This window comes from Nerophis lumbriciformis, linkage group LG29 (assembly GCF_033978685.3).
Source record: "Nerophis lumbriciformis linkage group LG29, RoL_Nlum_v2.1, whole genome shotgun sequence".
Classification (NCBI taxonomy): Eukaryota; Metazoa; Chordata; class Actinopteri; order Syngnathiformes; family Syngnathidae; genus Nerophis; species Nerophis lumbriciformis.
In genome coordinates this window covers 18,403,291-18,425,476 of record NC_084576.2, presented here as the reverse complement: position 1 = coordinate 18,425,476, position 22,186 = coordinate 18,403,291, and the positions used below count along the sequence as shown (strand labels likewise).

Sequence of the window (22,186 nt, the reverse complement as noted above, 5' to 3'; positions counted from 1 at the left end):
GTTCAGTGCAATTTAAACCTCAAATAAAAGCTTGGCAGTATCAACCTATAATATACCACAGCAACTAAAAATGCACCCATTTATTTTTGTATTTTATTTTATTGTTCGTTCGCTACCGGGAAAAAAATATTTTATCACCGATTCTCCTTATTGCCACAGTCAGAAGTAAATGCGCAAACAATAGTTTCGATTTTGGTTTTGTTGACAACCACTTATGCCAGCGTGAGTCAGTCTGTCAAAGGGCTGTCGACTTATAGGGCTTCACCTGTACAAGTATAGCTGAAAGTGCAAAGTGTTGAGCCCCCAATTGTCCCTCGCTGCTCTGTCACCAGCATGTGAATGAGCTGCTCACTTTTCCTGTCATTTGTAACTGCAGATATACCACCAGCTCAACGAGCTTCAGGCAGAGTTGGAGAGAGAGATGTCATCTCGCGGTCAGTTAGAGAAGATTAAGAGGCAGCTGGAGGAAGAGGTGATCAGTCTGAAACGCAGCCAAGAACCCCCTGGGGACGTGGGTGCCCAGGCTCCAACAGGCAATGCGTTGAATACACAGGGCGCCCAAAACTGCCAATGCTCAAAAAAACTCAGCCCTGTTACCTGCACTGTGGAGGACTACCTGAACAAGGTTGGTGGAGCCAATAATTTGTACTAATTATCTTTTTGTGCTAATGTTATTATATGCATTTTATATCAACCAACCACTATTTATTTGCCTCAAAGGGCTTCACAAACCACAACAACATTCCCCGATCTGAACATATGAACTGCTCTCTTTGATACCTCCACCAGGACCTCATGTAATTGTTGCCATTGATTGGTCAGTCAATCAATCAGTCAGTGAGTTAGCAAGCGAGCAACGTAACTCAAAAACATATCGGCGTCTTTTTATGATGCTTTCAGGAAATGTCCGAAATGTGATGAGGAACAACTGATTAGATTCTAGGGCTGATTCTACTAGGTTACCTTACATTTACGCTTCTGTGTGTTTATGCTAGCAGCCCCGCAGAAACATACACAGTGGTTGACTGCAAGTGTTCACTCAATGTTTTTCTTCATTCCACTATAGATGAAGGCGAACCGCGAGTTCTGAACTTAATTGGGTCTTGAACATGGTTCGTAAATCAAAAAGTTTGTATAGTGAAGCAGAGTTACCCATAACAATTTAAACATGAATATAGTAAAAGACAAAAGTCCCTATTTAAGTAAAAGAATGCACACTTGGAAGTCACTATAATGTGTGCGTGTGTGTATATATGTATATATACACATTTTTATATTTACACATTTATACAGGTAAAAGCCAGTAAATTAGAATATTTTGAAAAACTTGATTTATTTCAGTAATTGCATTCAAAAGGTGTAACTTGTACATTATATTTATTCATTGCACACAGACTGATGCATTCAAATGTTTATTTCATTTAATTTTGATGATTTGAAGTGGCAACAAATGAAAATCCAAAATTCCGTGTGTCACAAAATTAGAATATTACTTAAGGCTAATACAAAAAAGGGATTTTTAGAAATGTTGGCCAACTGAAAAGTATGAAAATTAAAAATATGAGCATGTACAATACTCAATACTTGGTTGGAGCTCCTTTTGCTTCAATTACTGCGTTAATGCGGCGTGGCATGGAGTCGATGAGTTTCTGGCACTGCTCAGGTGTTATGAGAGCTCAGGTTGCTCTGATAGTGGCCTTCAACTCTTCTGCGTTTTTGGGTCTGGCATTCTGCATCTTCCTTTTCACAATACCCCACAGATTTTCTATGGGGCTAAGGTCAGGGGAGTTGGCGGGCCAATTTAGAACAGAAATACCATGGTCCGTAAACCAGGCACGGGTAGATTTTGCGCTGTGTGCAGGCGCCAAGTCCTGTTGGAACTTGAAATCTCCATCTCCATAGAGCAGGTCAGCAGCAGGAAGCATGAAGTGCTCTAAAACTTGCTGGTAGACGGCTGCGTTGACCCTGGATCTCAGGAAACAGAGTGGACCGACACCAGCAGATGACATGGCACCCCAAACCATCACCCAACCATGCAAATTTTGCATTTCCTTTGGAAATCGAGGTCCCAGAGTCTGGAGGAAGACAGGAGAGGCACAGGATCCACGTTGCCTGAAGTCTAGTGTAAAGTTTCCACCATCAGTGATGGTTTGGGGTGCCATGTCATCTGCTGGTGTCGGTCCACTCTGTTTCCTGAGATCCAGGGTCAACGCAGCCGTCTACCAGCAAGTTTTAGAGCACTTCATGCTTCCTGCTGCTGACCTGCTCTATGGAGATGGAGATTTCAAGTTCCAACAGGACTTGGCGCCTGCACACAGCGCAAAATCTACCCGTGCCTGGTTTACGGACCATGTATTTCTGTTCTAAATTGGCCCGCCAACTCCCCTGACATTAGCCCCATAGAAAATCTGTGGGGTATTGTGAAAAGGAAGATGCAGAATGCCAGACCCAAAAACGCAGAAGAGTTGAAGGCCACTATCAGAGCAACCTGGGCTCTCATAACACCTGAGCAGTGCCAGAAACTCATCGACTCCATGCCACGCCGCATTAACGCAGTAATTGAGGCAAAAGGAGCTCCAACCAAGTATTGAGTATTGTACATTCTCATATTTTTCATTTTCATACTTTTCAGTTGGCCAACATTTCTAAAAATCCCTTTTTTGTATTAGCCTTAAGTAATATTCTAATTTTGTGACACACAGAATTTTGGATTTCATTTGTTGCCACTTCAAATCATCAAAATTAAATGAAATAAACATTTCAATGCATCAGTCTGTGTGCAATGAATAAATATAATGTACAAGTTACACCTTTTGAATGCAATTACTGAAATAAATCAAGTTTTTCAAAATATTCTAATTTACTGGCTTTTACCTGTATATACACACATGTATATATCTATATCTGTATAGAATAGATATATACACGAGGTGACAATCATTGGAACTTTAACTTAATATATATACATGTGTGTGTACCGTATTTTTCGGAGTATAAGTCGCACTGGAGTATAAGTCGCACCTGCCGAAAATGCATAATAAAGAAGGAAAAAAACATACATAAATTGCACTGAAGCCCGGCCAAACTATGAAAAAAACTGCGACTTATAGTCCGAAAAATACGGTGTTTATATAGTATATATATGTGTAAATATTAGGGGTGTGGGAAAAATCGATTCGAATTTGAATCGCGATTCTCACGTTGTGCGATTCTCAATTTTTTTTAAAAAATTTTTTAATTAATCAATCCAACAAAACAATACACAGCAATACCATAACAATGCAATCCAATTCCAAAACCAAACCCGACCCAGCAACACTCAGAACTGCAATAAACAGAGCAATTGAGAGGAGACACAAACACGACACAGAACAAACCAAAAGTAGTGAAACAAAAATGAATATTATCAACAACAGTATCAATATTAGTTACAATTTCAACATAGCAGTGATTAAAAATCCCTCATTGACATTATCATTAGACATTTATAAAAATAAAAAAAATGAACAATAGTGTCACAGTGGCTTACACTTGCATCGCATCTCATAAGCTTGACAACACACTGTCCAATATTTTCACAAAGATAAAATAAGTCATATTTTTGGTTAATTTAATAGTTAAAACAAATTTACATTATTGCAATCAGTTGATAAAACATTGTCCTTTACAATTATAAAAGCTTTTTACAAAAATCTACTACTCTGCTTGCATATATGTGTGCGTGTATATATACATGTCTCTGTATATATACATGTGTATATATATATATATATATTACATATATGTAATATACAGTGTTGGGTTAGTTACTGAAAAGCTGTTACTAGTTACTGTTACTAGTTACTTCATTTCAAAAGTAACTCAGTTACTAACTCAGTTACTTACACCAAAAAGTAATGCGTTACTGTGAAAAGTAACTATTTAGTTACTTATTTTTTTCTTTTTTCTTTTTTAAAGCTCCCATTAATGCCCTTTTAGCCTTCATTTCAGTACTGTTATTGCACTGGAGAATAATACAATCTGTTGATCAAATTGACATACATTTGCATCACTGAACTCTGCTAAGCAATGTGGTCTACATACAACACACAAAGACAAAGATATGTTTCAAAGGCCAATTTGTTTCTGGCCAGAACAAATTGACAAAACTATTTTAAATAGCTGCAACATAACATACATAAGTAACAAACAGCATAATAACAACATAGCTGTAAACCAAGGAAGGCACACACTACATACACAAAGCCTAACCAGGCATTTTTTCCTCAAGAAATTCTGACACAAAATCATGTCTGAAGCCCAGAACACTCTACACATTTCCCCAGTTTTAGTTTAGAGATAAGGAAAGATTGGCCTGGCCCACTAGGATCCCTCTTTATGTTTGTGAACTTTATAGTCTATACATTTAGAGTGATGTGATAATCAAACACTCTAGAAGTCTAGAATGAAAGAGTATATAAGAGAATTGACAGCAACGTTCCCTCTAAGGTGCGCGCCTGTGCAATTGCGCACTGCTCAAGCGTCCTCTGCGCACGGCAAATCTATGCCACGCACAAAATCAAATAAAAAAATAAGCGCATAACAATTTTCGACACGACACGGACACGACACAGAAAACAGTTTTCGTCATCATTGTTCAAATATTGTAACGTCTGTCGAGACGCTTTGAGGACATGAATTCCATCGATCACTTTACTGAGCAAAACTCTTTATTGTCGGCCATAAACACATCACCAAAACATTAGTAAAAAAAATGACATCTAGCAAAAGTGGTCATTTTCTGCAGTACAAACCAGACCAAAAGCAACTTTGTTATATCAACAGCAGCCGCTCGCTCTTTCTCACTTGCGCCAACACATGCACATATGGCACTTAGCCAGTGATGCGTTTACAGCCACACAAAAAGTCGGACAACTCCAACACCACACATAAAGTGTAATTCCGGGTCGTTACTCTATGATTTACCAATCAAATGTGTGCTTATTCTAGTGTCATTTATTAGGAATCTTAATTTATAAATATTAATCATTAAATGCTGTTGCTTGCTTATGGTAGTCCATCGTATCCGATGATGACTTCCACTTCTTCTATTGGTGAGTTTTGAGGTGACTAAAAAGTCCAATACGAGAGCCACATGGTCTATTGCAATGGGGGCATATGAAGTTAGTGTTTGTTGTGGTGTTGGCTGCAGGGCCCATCTTCCTCCTCTGGCGTTTCCCTTCCCTCGCTGCGCTTCTCTCCTCTTCAAAATGTTGAAGGCCTGCATGGCAGAGTTGCCTCCAGAGAGGGCGATCTGAGGCAGAGCTTTCCAGCTGTGTGTGCTGTATTCCACACCTCTTGAGAGTTCTTTTCAGTTGGTCCTTATACCTCCGCTTTTGGCCTCCTGCAGATCTCTGGCCATGATGAAGTTGACCATATAGCAGTTGTCGGGGAAGTCTATCAACTGGCATTCTGATGGTGTGGCCGGCCCATCGCAGTTGGTACTGGAGAAAAGTGGCCTCCATGCTCTTAGTACCAGTTTTACTCAGGACTTCCGTGTGTGGCACACGATCACGCCATGTCAGCCCAAGGATCCGCTGGAGACACTTGATGTGAAAGTTCTCCAGCTGTTGGATGTGGCGGCGATACAGGGTCCAAGCTTCACAGCCATATAATAGTGTGCAGACACAGATGGCTTGGTAGACTGCCACCTTAGTACGTATGCTGAGGTCTTTGTTCACATACACCCTCTTACGCAGTCTACCAAAGGAGGCTGAGGCAGATCTTATTCGATTTTGAACATCATTGTCCATGCTGCAGTTTTCGGAGAGGATGCTCCCAAGATATTTGAAGTCTGGGACTATTGCTAGGGTCTTGTCATCGATGTTAAAGACAGGTGATGGTGGTCGAGTTGGCGGAGGGGAGTTCCACTGGCACAGTACCTCCGTCTTTACAGTGTTCACAGTGAGACCCAGTCTGCTATAGGCCTTCACAGCAGCTGTTAGCGTCGCCTGCAGAGCCTCTGATGTATGTGCCACAAAGGCACAATCATCAGCATACTGTAATTCCACAATGTTCACAGTTTTGACCTTGGTAGCCGCCTGCAGCCTTCTGATGTTAAATAAGCTTCCATCCAACCTGTAATCCACCAGCACACCACTGCTTCCCTCAACTTCTTTGTGCAGTAGCCAGGTGACACTCATGAGGAAGATGTTGAATAGTACAGGTGCAAGTACACAACCCTGTCTGACACCTGTGGATACCTTGAAAGGCCTAGACTCATGTCCTCCTGTTGTCACCTGAGCCATCATCCCCTCGTGGAAACTTTGCAAGATGTTTACAAACTTCCGCGGGCAACCAACCCTGAGAAGGACCGTCCAGAGCAAGTCTCTGTTGACCGTATCAAAGGCCTTTGATAGGTCCACAAACGCCATGTATAGATCTTGATGTTGCTCCCGACACTTCTCTTGTAGCTGGCGTGTTGTGAAAATCATGTCCACAGTGCTGCGATTTTTCCTGAAGCCACATTGAGACTCAGGCAACAGGTGTTCTGTTATGCTCTGTACGAGTCTTGACAGCATCACTTTGGCAAGAACCTTGCCAGCAGCAGACAGGAGGGATATTCCTCTACTATTGCCACAGACAGACTTCTCACCCTTCCCTTTATATATGGTTACAACATTTGCATCCCGCCATTGTTGGGGGACTGCTCCGCGTTTCCATATATCAGCAATATAGTGGAAAATTGCTCTGGTACAGAGATAGCCTCCCTGTTTAAGGATCTCTGCAGGGATGCCATCCGGGCCAGGTGTCTTGTTGTTCTTAAGTGACCTAATTGCAGCCAGGACTTCAGAGAAGGTTGGTGGAAGATCCAGTTCTTCAATAGTTGGGTAGCTGGGCAGCTCATCCAGCACGGCCAGATCAGGGGTGGCAGGTTGGTTTAAAAGTGTCTGGAAGTGTTCCGCCCATCTATCCACAACTTGTTTCTGGTCCTTTATGAGGGTTGAGCCATCAGCCGACTTCACAGGTGAAAGAGAGGAGTTTCTGGGGCCATGGATGGTTTTCACAGCATTATAGAAGTTGTGCATGTCGTTCTTCACTGCAAAATGTTCGATTTCTTGAGCCTTGTCAGTCCACCAGTCATTTTTCAGTTTTCGTAGGACAGACTGTACCTCCTTCCTTGATGTTCTCCAGTGCTGCTTTAGCCTGACAGATGTAGGGTTGTTCAGGGATGCGTTACGGGCCTTGTGCATGGTGTCCAGTATGGTTCTGATGGATTCTGAGTTTTCGTCGAACCAGTCCTGATGCTTCCTACGGCGGTAGCCAATAGACTCGGCTGCAGCCTCATAGAGCTTTGAGCTAAGGCAGGTCCAGTAGTCATCAACACTGCCTTCAGGGCTCAGGAAGGGGTCGATTTCCTGCAGCTTCCCTGCAATGGAGGATCGAAGGCTGTTCCGGGCCTCGTCTGCTTCAAGCCGGGCAGAGTCCAACCGCTTCTTTCCAGTTTTTCGGAGACGAACAGGGGGACGTACTGACGCTCGCAACTTGGAGATAATCATGCGGTGGTCAGTCCAGCAGTCAGCACCTCTCATTGCACGGGTGATGTGCACGTCCTTGGTGTCCTTGCGTCTCACGATGACGTAATCCAGCAGATGCCATTGCTTGGATCGTGGGTGCATCCAGGAAGCCTTGTGTTTATTTTTCTGTTGGAAGATTGTGTTGGTGATTGTCAGGTCATGCTCAGCACAGAGACTGAGTAGCCTCATGCCATTGCTGTTGACCTTCCCGATACCATGCTTCCCAATCACTCCTTTCCATATGAGGTGGTTTTTCCCCACCCTGGCATTAAAATCACCAAGCAGGAAGATTTTGTCACTGCTGGGGATGCGCTGTAGGGCCTCATCTAGTTCCTGGTAGAAACGGTCCTTTGCCTCATTCTCGGATGGTAAAGTTGGCGCATAGGCACTGAGAAGAGTTGCGTAGCTGTGTTTTGCAAGGGGAATACGGACAGACATGAGTCTTTCACTTATGCCGGTAGGTGTTTCAGTGAAACTGGGTAGCAGGCTGTTTTTTATTGCCAAACCAACACCATGGTGATGCGGACCTTCTGTAGGGTAACCCTTCCAGAAAAAGGTATAACCCTGGCCTTCTTCCTTTAGGGATCCCTCATCCAGAAGTCTGGTCTCACTCAAGGCGGCGATGTCAATTCCATAACGTCTGAGCTCAGCAGCAACAAGCGCAGTTCTTCTTTGCGGCCTGTCAGGGTTGTTGTCCAAGAGGGTTCTAATATTCCATGTAGCCAATTTCAGGGGAACTTGTTTATTTTTTGTTTTTCGACCGCGGTAGTGGAATGTCCCGGTAGGTGCGGTATCCTACCCGGGGTGTGAAGAGTGGGCAATGTTTAGGCCACCTTTTCTAGGCCTTCCCCCATCTTTGGGGTGAGCAGTGTGGCTCCTAAATAGGGCTGCTCAGTCATACAGGGGTCTGCCGAAATCAGCTGCCACTCAATTCCCAGCTGATAGCGACCATTATAGCCCTGTATCGCTGACGTGCAGGTATCTAACTAGAAGCTCCCAGTTCATTCTAACCTGCCCCCGTTATCAGACATCCTGACGCCGTCAGACTTTGTGCTTCAGAATCCAATTGCTGTTCTGGATCCACCAAGGTCAGAAGCAGAGACCTGTGCGATGATACGTTTTAAGTGCCTCTGGGGGTGCACAGTTCCCAGCCGCACTATCTTCGCCACAAAGAGATGGAGCCTAGTGGCAAGGGGGAAACCCAGGACAACCAGCACCTCTTCATAGCTGCAGGAGGCCTCCGGAACCCTCAGTCTGTCGTGGCCCGCCTACGTGTGCCTCCATCACGGTGCTTTTCTCTCAGGGTGTGCTCCCCTAGCCTTTGTCTTCCTGGACTTACCCGCAAGGCAGCGGGTCGATCCCCTACCTTTTAGCCTGAAGTCGCGAGACTCCAGTTACCGTGTGCTGCCACGTGGAGGCAAGGTGAGGGGTCTTGGTGAAGGAGAGGCTATGTACTGACCTCGGAAGGCTTACGCACTCGGCTTCCTTTACCCAGCTGGGTCGGTCAGCGGCAGAAGCTATGCGTCACATGCATCCCTACATGCAACGTCTCTCTAGCATGCTGCACTAGACGCATCACTACACCCTGCGAGCAAGGCCCGCTAACACACTAAATGCTGTTAGTATATTAAATAAATACTAATAAAAATATATTTTTTACAAACAGGAAGTTGCAGGAATGTACACATAATCCCCTGCTTACATCTCATTGTGCAACATGTGAATGTTTTAATGGGAACTAAATGCAATGTCTGAAAGGGGTACAAATTATTTCCAAAGCAGGACCTCCACCCAGACAAACAATACAAGTACACAGTTCATGAAAAACAATATTTTTTGTTATTGTCATTGTAAGTGGGCCTAAACACTTATATTAGAAATGGAAATGACTGCTGTCATTTGATTATAATAATAAGAGAATGTTGTCTGTCTATCTGTGTTGGCGCTGCGATGGGTGGGGACTTGTCCAGGGTGTACCCCGCCTTTCGCCCGAATGCAGCTGAGATAGGCTCCAGCGACCCCGAAAGGGACAAGCGGTAAAAAATGGATGGATGGATGGAGATTTAACTTGTTATTTAGTCAGGTTTGGGACAGGTGTGCTGCTGGTGTAGCCACAGTGTGCACGTCTGATGTTGCTCACATGGGCTCCACTGAATGCTCAGAGAGTTTTTTCGTTTGCTCACACACATGAACAATTAGAGGGAACATTGATTGACAGAGTGTGTGTACCTTCAGCGCTGAATGATGAGCAGAGGCAGACTTAATCCTTAAATGGTGGTGGTGGAGGTGAAGTGTCATTGGAGTCTCTATCTCTCTTTACTAGCTTCGTCGAAGCATGTTGCTTATGCAGCTTGTTTCAGCAGATTTGAATTGCTGTTTTGGGCAGTAGATGGGATCTTTGATCCAAAGCACAATTTACATTTAACTAAAATGTTATTTTCTTTGTGCTCGACAAAAGAAAAGTAGTGAAAATATCTCCATGTTAGCAAACTCGACTTCTGGCTCCGCCATTATCAGACACACCCCCCCCCCCGCCCCCCCCCTCTCCTCCCTCCCCACACTCACACACACCCAGAGCGCATGTCTCTCTCTTCTCCGGCTTGTGACACAAGAAGAATCAGAACGATGACACAGCAGCGCTCCGATAAAACACACTTTATACTACATAAAAAGTAACGTAAAATAACGCAGTAACGCATCATGTAGTAACGGTAACTGAATTACTGAATATAAAAAATAACGCGTTAGATTACTAGTTACCGCCGAAACTAGCGGCGTTACAGTAACGCGTTACTTTGTAACGCGTTATTACCAGTGTTGGGACTAACGCGTTACTTTGTAACGCGTTAGGGACGGCGTGGCGCAGTGGAAGAGTGGCCGTGCGCGACCCGAGGGTCCCTGGTTCAATCCCCACCTAGTACCAACCTCGTCATGTCCGTTGTGTCCTGAGCAAGACACTTCACTCTTGCTCCTGATGGGTGCTGGTTAGCGCCTTGCATGGCAGCTCCCTCCATCAGTGTGTGAATGTGTGTGTGAATGGGTAAATGTGGAAGTAGTGTCAAAGCGCTTTGAGTACCTTGAAGGTAGAAAAGCGCTATACAAGTACAACCCATTTATCATTTATTTATTTAGTCCCAACACTGGTAATATATCATGTATATATATATATGTGTGTGTGTGTGTGTGTGTATATATATATATATATATATATATATATATATATAATGCATGAATAAAGACTGGGAGATGCCAGTTCACCTGACATCAAGATGGCTCTGGCTGAAGAGCGGAGACAAGTGGGGGTCGTAAGCCACTTGGACACAGGCCGGGCTTGATCAACCCGGGTGGAGTCACCTGGCACAAAGTGTCCTTTGTAAGACCCAAAACACCCAGTGAAGCCAGGAAACAACACTGATGATGTTTCCAAGTTTGTGCATCAGCAAAAGTATGTTGAACTGGGACTATCTGGATCATTTCTACTACAGTATTTCATGTTGACGTCACAGAGGCAAAAACAGTGGATGACTGACAAGAGGCTTCTCTCAGTTTCTTTCATTCTGCTATCGGTAGCTCAAAAGGTTATGGGCGGATGTTGATTCAACTTTCAGGAAATGTCCGGAATGGGATAAGGAACAAGTTATTCGATTTTGTGACTGATCCAGATCATCGTCAGGATTCAATACTTTTTTACTAATGGCAGGTAGGGCCTGGCGGAGGTCTGTGCTCTCCGAGTGGTTTTCTAGTGAGTGAGTGTTATATACTAGTGGACAAAGCTCCCAGTTGGTGCATGGCATCTCTTCGAGCAGAGGCCAAAGAACATAGAATCCAAATAATAAAAAGTTGATTTATACACAAATTTGCATGTGAAACGACCTCCCGCCCCGCACCTTGCATAATAATGTTGTTTCTTTTCTGGTGATGCTATTTACCACCGTCACCGTCTTGTCTTTGTTCTTATTTCCTTCCTTGTATCTTCTACAGATGCGTCAAGACTTGGAAATTGCCATGTCAAGAGAGTTAGGCATGCGTGAGTACTCGAATGAAGCAAAACACTGGGTGTATCCGAAGTCTGGCCCGAGGGCCAATTGTAAGTATTATTGGGTTCTGGTATTACGAGAAAAATAACAAACTGATTTCGGCCACACTGAAAAGAGAAAACCTATTTTCTTTTTTGAAGTACAGTCGTCTCTCGTCTATCGAGGTTACATAGTTCCAGACATGACCGCGGTTTCCGAATTTCCGCAAAGTAGGAATTCTTGATTATAAATGTAATATTTTCATAACTAAAGCATAAAATACTTCTTTACTACCTTCTAAATATGTTTTCAACATTAGGAGAGCTCTCTCGACATGAAAGAACACCCTTTTGTCACATTTACACTCTTTTAATCCAATATAATAATGCTTCCTGAGACTGAGCCAATCGGTGGCCACGATACTGAACAGTGCGCTCTGATGCGCTTTAGTCCCCTGTAGTTTTGACTTTTTGTGTTCATTTAGCCATGTCTCTCCTTGAAAATGCTTGATTTACGGCAAAATTGTTATGGAAAATGTTAAGAAGAAAAAAAACTGCAATGTGGTGAAGTCGCAATATTTGAAGCGCAATGTAACGAGGGACGACTTGTAACTATTCAATAATATTTATTTTTTAATTATTGCATCTTTATCATTATTTTTTGGGGAAGAGGGACAAAGTTCATGGATTACTTTTTTTTTTAATATTATGAATATCATAAAGTATATAATTACGACTATATATTTATATGATTATGTATATACAGAATATATATATATATATATATATATATATATATATATATATATATATATATATATATATATATATATATATATATATATATGTATATGTGTATATATAATTATAATATACTTGTCCAGGGTGTACCCCGCCTTCCGCCCGAATGCAGCTTAGATAGGCTGCAACACCCTTTGCGACCCAGAGAGAGACAAGTGGTAGAAAATGGATGGATGGAATATTATGTATTGTATTATATAATGTGTGTGTGTGTGCGCATGTCTGAATATATACAATTGGGTTACACTGGATTGGATTTAGCGTGTTTCATAGACACACGAAGGATATCAAAACTTTCAGTCCGCTGCATGCGGCTCCTCGGTGCAAAAACATCGTTTTTGGACGTCTGCAAACTGCACGGTTCATCTTATCTTTTTTTTTTTTTTCATTTTTGCTTTGTAACCATTCAAAGTGTTTTATATGAAGCCACATAAAGACGCTGTTGTAAAAGTGGTTTATAACTGGGATGCTTTCTGTCTCCGTCCCTCAGCCTTGGTGAGACTGGACAAATCTTCGGGACGCATGTCGCCTGTCAGCAGGGCAAGGCAGGAGTATGCTAATATACTCAAAAGGAACCATGAGGTGTAAACCCTTGGGAAGCTAATACCTCGCCGGAGGGTTACAACCAAATTCTACTGTTTCATGATATAATGTCGTCCATTTTGTAAGTACTTTCTGCTTTTGTATTTGTAATGAAATATATGTCATCATATTGCAAAACCTGTCTAGGTTTTAAAGATGACCCAAATAACAATGTCTCAACAACCAACCAACTTGACAAACGTGTCCTTCCTGAGAACCACAATAAGACAAACCTCGAAAGCACTTTGGCGTCATAAAATATTGTTTTGTGGAAAATTCATGGTACTTGGACTACACAAGATAAAAACTGCTGTGAAAACATTAGTGAGCTGTTTCTAAGACGCCATGATGAAGAACACTGCGATAACCCATACCTTTTATACTTGTTTTTGGTAACACTTTAGTATGGGGAACATATTGTAAGTAACAGAGACTTAATTTAGAGTTTTTCGGACACTAGGGGAACATATTCTAAGTAACAAAGACTTAATTTAGAGTTATTTGGTTAGGGTTAGGGTCAGGGTTAGAGGGTTAGGGTTATAATAAGGCCGTGCCGAATAAGGCATTAATAAGTACTTAATAATGACTAGTTAAGAGCCAGTATGTTACTAATTTGCATGTTAATAAGCAACTAATTAATGGTGAATATGTTCCCCATACTAAAGTGGTACCATATTTTATTACTGGTGTACAAAATGAACTGTGCATGAACATCACCTTGTTCAAAGAACAAAACCAACACAGTGCATAAACTCACAACAAATTACACACCTGCAAATCAGTGTGACTTCTGCTGTTGCCGTATCCGTAATACGCCGATAGGGAGAGGTTTTTATTTACACAATGAGTTGGGTGTGTCTTGACCTCCGCCGAACCCCTGAGCCCGACTCACCGAACCACTAGGGTTCGATCGAACCCAGGTTAAGAACCACTGATATAGACCCATTTAGATGAAGAATGTCTCATAATCTTCACGAAGAAACCGGGTGGCGGTGCGGAGGGGAACACGCGTATTTTCATGTCGTCCTCTAAAGTTTTGGGTCCTAAATGGCTGTCAAAGTGTCCCAACTTGTCGGAATACCTACTCAGATGTCTCATGTCCAAGTGAGATGCATGATTAATGATCTATAATAAACTTACAGGGAGCGAGGAAGCAGCAGACCACTCGATGATGTAAACACAGTGATCACAGCGCCACTATAAATAGTCTGTGTTAGCACTTATAATAATATCACTAATACTTGGTTAATATTTAAGTCACAAAATTTATGGCGGTATTTGAATGGTTATTTATTGGATTTTATGGGCAAAATAGAGGAGCTCCAATTGACTCCGCTATAAGCAGACTTTTATTTTAATTTACAAGTTAGAATGCATAAAAAAAAAAATCCATCCGTCATGTCTTTAATAATGATTGTGAACAATTGGCAAAATTCCAAAAAATAGTGCAGTTTCCCCTTTAAAGGATATTTCTCCTCTTATCCGGGCAGACTTCATCAGTTCATGCTCACAGACTTAGGTCATACACTCTTAGAAATAAGGGTTCCAAAAGGGTTCTTTTACAAGGGCTGAGGTTCTAACTGGAACCATTTGCTTCTGAAAAACCCTTTCCCGAAGAAAGGGTTTTTGAAGGGTTCTTGGTAATGCTAATGGTTCCAGTAAGAACCATTTTGATCCAGAGAACCCTGTAAAACCCCTTTTCTGAATAATTGGTTTTAAAAGGGTTCTCACTAACACTAAGGGTTCCAGTAAGAACTATTTTGATCCAGAGAACCGTTTTTGGAAGAAAGAGTTCTTCAGGGATTGTTGAAAGCATGGGTAAGATCCTGTGTCACCAGGGACATACTTCCTGATAACATTTGCCAATAATGGTGCAAAATACATTTCCTTGTGACTACTGATACAAATACTTTTCATATACAATTTTTTTGTTTATTTTAAAGCAAACTCTTCTTCCCCAGATCCTGTTGATCAAACTGTAACATAATTGCCCATCTTGGGATTTGAACACCTGCCACCCAGTCTAAAGTCACTGGCAATAGTGACTGAGCTAACAAGCTGGCTGCATTTAGTCATCAGGTCCACCATACTAGTCTATTACCTTACACCTTATGATCAGACATACAAATAATGGCAGTCCTATAACTGAAATGTTCTGTTACCAATTTATTTCCACAACCATTAATTATAAGAAAGCAAGATCTTCATCAGCAAATCTTGTTGACTCAGGCAAAGATTAGCTGTGACTGGGAGGACCATTTTTGAAATCTGCCTTGACAACTGCTGTCTGGCTAGTGATTCCGTTTGAGAATCAGCTCAGTGATTTAGGAGCTGGTTCTTGGTGCCAAAGAACCTGGGTTCAAGCCCTGACAAAGGTGGTGATGACAGCTCATGAAAATGCCAGGTGGTCTTTGTGAAGCAAACATATACATTTTAGAGTCATGATAGATTAAACATCAGTTATTAACTTATGGAGCAAATCGAATCAATTAAAAAATCTAATTACCAATATCTCCATTCTGTCTAGATGCAATATGTGTATTTTCAGACTTTTGTCTTGATAACTGTTATATTTACAGTGGTTTCAAATCTGCATGCACAACAGTGAATGGCTTAATCAATTTGTGAAGCCACTGTTGAATTGTCACTTGCCAATTAGCTCAGCATGATAGACCACAGTCTTTGGTTCTATTGTTGTGGATTTTAGCCTCAACTGGTGCAAAAGGAACATTATAATGTCAACTGTCTTGCCTTCCTGTTCTCCTGTTTGTTATTGCCTTAATTTGCCAAAAATCGCCCGGACCCGACCCATCGCTGCGTAGCAGTTATAATTGTGTTTATTTAGTTTAGTTACACTACTCCCTTCTTCAGGAGGAAATGACACACAGCAAAGAACTAGCAAGGTGGTCCCTGCAGCAAGGATATAACCCCTCTTTCTGGGGCATCTAAGTGAGCTATACGACTCACTGGACAAAGGCTTTTGAAAGTTTGTTACAAGTCAGGTGATCTAGGGATACAGTTTGAAGTTGTGAGTTCAAGGCCTGGTTGATGCAGAGTGACCATGTTAATGCATACTGAGGTGATGTGTGGATTAGTGACAGACAATTTAAAAAATATGAAACACTTATTTTACAGACAATTTTACTCATGTATTTGTCTCCTCATACTTTTCCATGATCGGCCTCATCCCATGGCTGCTGTACCCTGCTGACTGGCTTAGTCGAGTTGTGAAGCTGCATATAAGTTCATTGATAGACAACGGTCTTTGATGTCAGAGGCCAAGCCTTAACTGATGCAAAAATCACACTGTAATGCTGACTTTTAGGCTACTACATCAGGGTTTGTTGATGCTGGGAATCGAACCCTGATCTCCCAGGGGAAAGGGCAAGGTTTGGTGTGTTAGGCCAGGGAGCTGGCATGATGGTGGCTGTCATGTGTGAGTTAAGAGCTGGTTGCCCCATGGATTGCACCACATGGTCTGGTCTTCCCTGCCTACAAACCAGGTGTGACATACCAATAGTGATTACTGTGAACAGAACAGAACAAAGAAGAACAGGAGAGAGAACAGAAGAAACTTCTGAGAATCAAGGTGAGCTAAATATAATATCTTATTTCAGCATGCTTGACCCTAGCTGAGGACTTTTATGGTAAAAGGTGGACTAAGCATTTGTTTCTTGTTATGTTTTGTTCGTTTGCTTATTTGTTTGTTTTCTTGTAGAAAACAAACAAACAAATTGTATTGTGGTCAAACAATACAATACCTGACAAAGCTCTGCTGAGAGCTGCCATAACAAAATAGGTTACAATATATCTGTACAATTAATCTTAAATCATTCTAAAAAAGTTATCGTAGTTGTTATTTTAATGAAATATTATAGTATAAATTGTCAATGTTAGAAGGAGCTTTAACGTTGTCGGTAGCGGCGTTGCGGTCGCCATCTAGCTCGTCTTTGGAGGGATAGGTGGGCTGGTGAGCACCATGGATCTAATACATCCATGTTGAGCACACACTAATGTGCGGGTAGGAGGAGCAGGGAGACTGGGCTTGAGCTTGGTCTCCAACATAGTGGTAGCAGAAAGATAACACAAGACGAAGGTTACAGAGAGGATGATTCTTCCGTATTATATAACTTTCTAAAAAACATGTACACCTCATCTTAATGGTTACCTCTTACTATATTGCTTGTCATTTTTCTTGAATGCATATAGGCTCAGGAGAGTGAAGAATGTAGAGAGGATGAAAGGAGCATTGAAGCTCATATCAATGAAATGTCTACAGAGATGCTTAAGGTACACCCAGATCTGAACTCTTTAAAGGAGAGAATGAGACGAACCTATGCATACCGAAAGACCTTCATGGCAACTGCCAAGGCAGAGGAAATCATCGAAAAGTTTCCCGCACTGAAGCTTCCTAAAATAGTTGGTATCTTCAAGCATTGAATTGACCATATTTAATTGTATGTGTATTATTTCATTTATGATCATCAAGTATTTTGAGATGACACTTTTTATCCCTCCTTACAGCTTCTGTGGGAGATGAAGGAGCAATTCCTTGTAGAAGCTGATCGCAGAATGGTCACAGAGCTGGTTCGAATGGCAACGAAGATGGTTCAAAGAGCATCTATGTGTGACTTAAAGGACTGCAGCCAGAGGGCAATCAATGCCTGCCTGGATGATTCAGTAAGACGAGGTATCTAGGCCTATATGTTTATCAATAGGAGCCACAATCTGTATTTCTGAAAACAAAAAATATTACAGAATAATTTTATTTCCTCAGGACTCATTAGGGATGCAGCAATTCTACTGCTGTCTTCCATTTTCAGAGAGGACTCATCCTTTCTATACACTCTACTGGAGGTAAATACTGCATTTAAGGTCAAGATTTAGGAATTGGCATTATCCATATTATGGCAACATTGAGTCATTTTGCTATTTTCACAGCAGGTTTTATTTACTGACATGTATCTGTTTTTATTGCATAGGAGCCAAGCGTGCCTGCTCCAGCAATCATGCTCCATAACACACACGAGGGGAACCCTTTGCAGGCACAAAGGATAACCCTATACCTGGATGGTATACAGGTTTTGACTGAGGACAGCAGCATGGACAAATCATATACTATGAGTGCATTAATGTCACTCTATTTTGTTTTTGCTGTCCAGTACCCAAAGGAACTGAGAAAAACTCATTTTCATTGAAAGATTTGTGTTGGGGATCAAGGACCACAGTGTTGTACCCATTTCAGTGAAGAGACTATACAACTGTGTCGGAAGTGGGGAGTAGTGAATAGATGTGTTGCAGCATGGGATTTCATGCTTTATGTTCTTGTTAATGGTCAAATTCCTGCTGCTGCTCTTTGTTTGTACATATTGATGAAAAAAATATCCCTTATTTAATACATATTTTGGACCAATACATTTTGTTTGATTTTGGCATAGTGACGTCTCTAGATTTCCATTATTGTTACAATACATAACATTTTGAGTACTTATTCCATAACACTGAAAAGTATTTCAACATTATTTAAATCAATGTGAAAACTTTGTGGGATTCCCTCACTTTCTCATGATTCTGTTCCACCGTCACAATTAGTATGTACAGTATGTACACTGATTCTTTTCATTGGACCATGCATTATTTTATTGTTGGTAGATGGCTTACAATAAGGCGCAGTAAATGCAGTAAGTGCACCTTGGATTGATTGAACTAAAACTATTTTGTGTCTCTTTCTGCCATGTCACCATTGCTGGAGATTTATTTACACAAATTCACCTACTGAGGACAGCATGATGTGTCTGGCCTGTCATGTTGCTGATTCCACTGGACCTATGCTGACTTTTGACCTGTTCTCCCCTGGGACCTACACAGCCTCTCCTGTTTTGTTGGACTATCTTTAAATAAATGTTTTTCTCATTAAAATGTTTTGAATGTTTGTTCAATGTCAACATGATAAATGACCACAATATAATATGAACTAAACTGATCTGTAGAATACAACATGGTTCTTTATAGAACCCTCAGAAGACAAGACGGTTATCGGAGAAAACCTTTGAAAAGGGATGTTTTTAGAACCCCCTGTGTCAGGTCTAGATGAAACCCTTGAAACATGAAAGAGTTCTTAGTGGAACTCCCTGTGTGGGTTCTAGATGAAACCCTTGAAACATAAAAGGGTTCTTAGTGGAACTCCCTACATGGGTTCTAGATGAAACCCTTGAAACATAAAAGGGTTCTTAGTGGAACTCCCTGCATGGGTTCTAGATGAAACCCTTGACCAACAAAAGGGTTCTTAGTGGAACTCCCTGTGTGGGTTCTAGATGAAACCCTTGAAAAACGAAAGGGTTCTTAGTGGCACTCCCTGCGAGGGTTCTAGATGAAACCCTTGAAATACAAAGGGTTCTTAGTGGAACTCCCTTTGTGGGTTCTAGCTGAAACCCTTGAAATACGAAAGGGTTCTTAGTGGAACTCCCTGCGTGGGTTCTTTGTAGAACCTCTCATGGGGGGTTCTGGGTGGAACCTTACACACACAGTTCTAGGTATAACCCTTCATGTTGGGTTCTAGGTAGAACCCTCCAAAAGGGTTCCAGGTGGAACCTTTATAAAAAGGTTCTACCTGGAGCCAAAAGGGTTCTCCTATGAGGACGAGCCAAAGAACCTTATATGGTTCTACTTAGCACTCTTATTTCTAAGAGTGTATCAGACCAAAGACAAATTGAACAGTCCAGTGGCCATCGGTTGAATGCTCTAATTAGTATTAGCACTGCTGCCACCTAACTGAAGGCTTTTGTATTGTTGAAGCGCGAATAAAGACACTAGCTACAGTATGTGCACATGGACACATTTAATCAGATTAAAAGCCTAACCAAAATAAAAATGCTCGATGTAAACATGCCATTCGGAATATACTGACCCGATCACACACGTTCGGATCAAAATTTCATTTGGACGGAGACTGGTGGTTTATGCCGACAGTCCTAAACAATGAAATCTCATCTTCCGAAATTTTGGTTGAAAGTGATCCTTACTGTGCATGTCTTTGATGTCAGCTATACTTTGGTGGTGGAGGGTAGACTAAATATATTATTTATTTATTTATTTTTATTTTTGTCCTGTCCAGCCACTCAGTCAATTTATATTTGATGTAGATGCCAGTATGTAGTGTACAGATTTACTTTTGAAATGATAAGTGTGAGATGCTTCTCTTGTTGCCTTATTTGTATTTCACTTTATTAAATGGATTTATACTCATGTTTGGTGCAGCCGGACCGGAGCAGGTGGGAATAGAAAGAAGAAAAACAGGAAGACAGAGGGGGATAAGACAAATAGACCACAACAACAACAGAACAACCTCAACAAATATGATAGCAAAGAAGCAGTTAGTGAAGTAAATATTAATAACACAGAAATAACAATGAACATTATTGCACTACAAATGTAACAATAAAAATAACAATAGAAATAGCACTATTGATCATGAATGATAATAATTACCTCAATTATCAACAATACAATTATTTCAAATGCAAATATATATATATATATATATATATATATATATATATATATATATATATATATATATATATATATATATATATATATATAGTTCAATTACAAAAGACAGCAGATACATGGAGGGGAAGAAAGAGAAAAAACCTATATTAACCTTGTAGATTGTTATAGTAACAATAGGTTAAGCTTTATCACTGTGCCGTGTTTTACCCACTGGGAGGGACAACGTTAATGTTTGATGAAACGTGATTATATGCGTGACTGTAGGTATGCATCTGTGCTTCTATATGTACAGTATGTGTATATGTATGTTTGTACAGTGAATGCGTGTGTGGATGTATGTTGTACTGTATATGTGTATGTATGTGCGAGCGCATGTACCTATGTGTGCACGTGTGTATGTATGAATGAATGTACGTATATTTGTACGAATAATTGTGTGTATTTGAGTATAAATGTGTATTTGTATGTACAATACATTTGACTCCCAGTATGTGCGGGAGCCAGAGTACGGCCCCAGCCACCCAGAGAACCCATCCCAAAACAGCAGGTGCCGTGCCCAGGTAACAAGTGACCACTGGCCCCACACAGCCAGGTCGGCCAGCGACAGGACCCTCAGAACTGGGCCCACCGTGCCGTGTGGTAGGTCGTAGACAAACGGTCCCAGCAGAGGACAAGGCACAGAAGAAGCAGAGGACAGCCAGCCCCCAAGCCAGCGAAAGACCATACTCCACGCGGGCAGAAAGACGGGACGCCACGCCCTGAGGGGCCCAGAGACTCCCCCACAGCTGGACGGGAAGGCCGCCCCGCCCAACAAGCAACCGGGCCCACACGAACCCAACCCCCCCAGGAGAGCACGGCGGGGCCCGCCCCAGGCCACCTCACCCGAGTCGGCCGCAGCAGGACCGCCCAGCACGGGGCCACGGGAACCACCCGCCACACCTGCAGGGACTTCAACGATGGAGATGGAACATCCTGCAACTGCCCTGGCGGATCCTCCTGTGAGGTAGAGAGGAAGAGAGATCACAAACACATCGACACACAGTGATGGGCATGCTACTTGGAAAATGTAGTAAGCTAAGCTACAAGTTGCTCTCGATTAAATGTAGCTAAGCTACAGGGAAGCTATCCCCAGAGAATTGTAGCAAGCTACACTACAAGCTATGTGGCAAAAGTAGCTTGCTACATCAAAGCTACATTTAACAACATTTGTTTCTATGGGCCCACATGTATAATATCAATAAGGGTGCATTACTATATTAACTATGTAATTTAGCTGGGGATACCCTACAACTACCTCTAGGGGTCTCCACACCCCACTGTGTGTTTTTTTCTTTTAGTTTGCATTTTTTTTGGCCCAGCCCTATAATGTTATTAATTTTGTCTACCTACAGTAAAAAAAAAAAAAAACAGCAACTATATATATCTTGACAGAGAAAAAAATATGTGTGTGTTGTTTGGGAACAGTTGGTAATGGTTATGTGCAGTAAAACTTTTCATGAACTCAACTCACCTTATTGTGTGTTGCTAAATTTGTGTTGGATGTCTTCGATGAAGAGAGCAGTTATGATTTTGGTTTACAGAGTAAACAACTAAAAACTAAAGGTTTGGGACATGTTTTTTTCTCTCAAAGCATACATTTGTCTAAATATGGCCAAGGACACGCATTGTGGGTTTCCTGCATGTTGTCTTCATCACTAAAGGAAATATCTAATCTGCGGAA

General features: G+C 41.6%; 1 protein-coding gene across 3 annotated transcripts in view; it reads left to right on the top strand.

The window, feature by feature from the left end:
* Positions 1-18,867, top strand: part of LOC133572140 (uncharacterized) — a 74,102-nt gene extending 55,235 nt beyond the window's left edge. Inside the window, exons 31-37 of one of the 3 annotated variants that reach the window (XM_061924872.1) lie at positions 377-625; positions 11,538-11,643; positions 12,863-13,036; positions 17,164-17,373; positions 17,479-17,644; positions 17,732-17,811; positions 17,937-18,867. In XM_061924872.1, coding sequence (XP_061780856.1) covers positions 377-625; positions 11,538-11,643; positions 12,863-12,960 — 453 coding nt within the window. In that variant the 3' untranslated portion in view covers positions 12,961-13,036; positions 17,164-17,373; positions 17,479-17,644; positions 17,732-17,811; positions 17,937-18,867. Of the gene's footprint in view, positions 1-376; positions 626-11,537; positions 11,644-12,862; positions 17,374-17,478; positions 17,645-17,731; positions 17,812-17,936 lie in introns of all 3 variants that reach the window. The other 2 variants (XM_061924873.1, XM_061924870.1) reach the window with 2 other exon arrangements.
* The last annotated feature ends 3,319 nt before the right edge of the window (positions 18,868-22,186 follow it).